General features: G+C 64.9%; 1 protein-coding gene across 1 annotated transcript in view; it reads right to left on the bottom strand.

Moving 5' to 3' along the window:
- The window catches only part of MYOM2 (myomesin 2), a 71473-nt gene that overhangs the window by 39000 nt on the left and 31814 nt on the right, over positions 1 to 659 (bottom strand). Inside the window, exon 9 of the mRNA XM_014528689.1 lies at positions 430 to 594. Coding sequence (XP_014384175.1) covers positions 430 to 594 — 165 coding nt within the window. The remainder of the gene's footprint in view (positions 1 to 429; positions 595 to 659) is intronic.

The raw sequence follows: 659 nt of genomic DNA, 5'->3' as shown, positions 1-659 counted from the left end.
GGGACGGTCCCCTGGGCTCCACGACCTGAGAGCCGGGTTCACAAAGGGCCCACGAGAAAGCGAGGCACCGACGGGGAAGCAGTGGCCGCCGCACGGGCAACGGTCCACGCAGGAGAGAAAAGCGAGTCCCACATCACGTGGTTTCCCAGCCCTGGCCGGTGTGGCTCCGTGGATTGCACGCCGGCCCGTGGACTGAAGGGTCTCGGGTTCGATTCCATACAAGGGCACCTGCCTGGGCTGCAGGCTCCATCCCCGGCCCCGGTCAGGGTGCATGTGGGAAGCAACCAATCATCTGTCTCTCTCACATCCATGTTTCTCGGTCTCTCCCCCCCTCCCTTCCACTCTCTCTAAACATCAAGGGGAAAATATCATCGGTTGAGGATGAACCGCGTGGAGGGAGGCCCCCAGGCGGCAGCCGCCCTCACTCACCGTCCCGGTACCACTCGGCGCGCGGCTGCACCCGCTTCAGGTCCGGCGTCACCAGCAGCGTGCACTTCAGAGTGACCGTCTCGCCTTCTCTCCGGAAGGTGACCCCGAACTTCTCCAGAAACTGGACGTCGAAGTGCGTGTACGGAACCACGGACGGCAGGGGCACTGCGGAGGGAAAGGGACAGTCGGGGCAGGGCTCACGGGCTCGGCACGGGGACACACGCAGCCCT

Source organism: Myotis brandtii, unplaced genomic scaffold (assembly GCF_000412655.1).
Source record: "Myotis brandtii unplaced genomic scaffold, ASM41265v1 scaffold646, whole genome shotgun sequence".
Lineage (NCBI taxonomy): Eukaryota > Metazoa > Chordata > Mammalia > Chiroptera > Vespertilionidae > Myotis > Myotis brandtii.
Note: the sequence above shows the minus strand (reverse complement) of the source record. Positions and strands in the feature narration are given on the sequence as shown.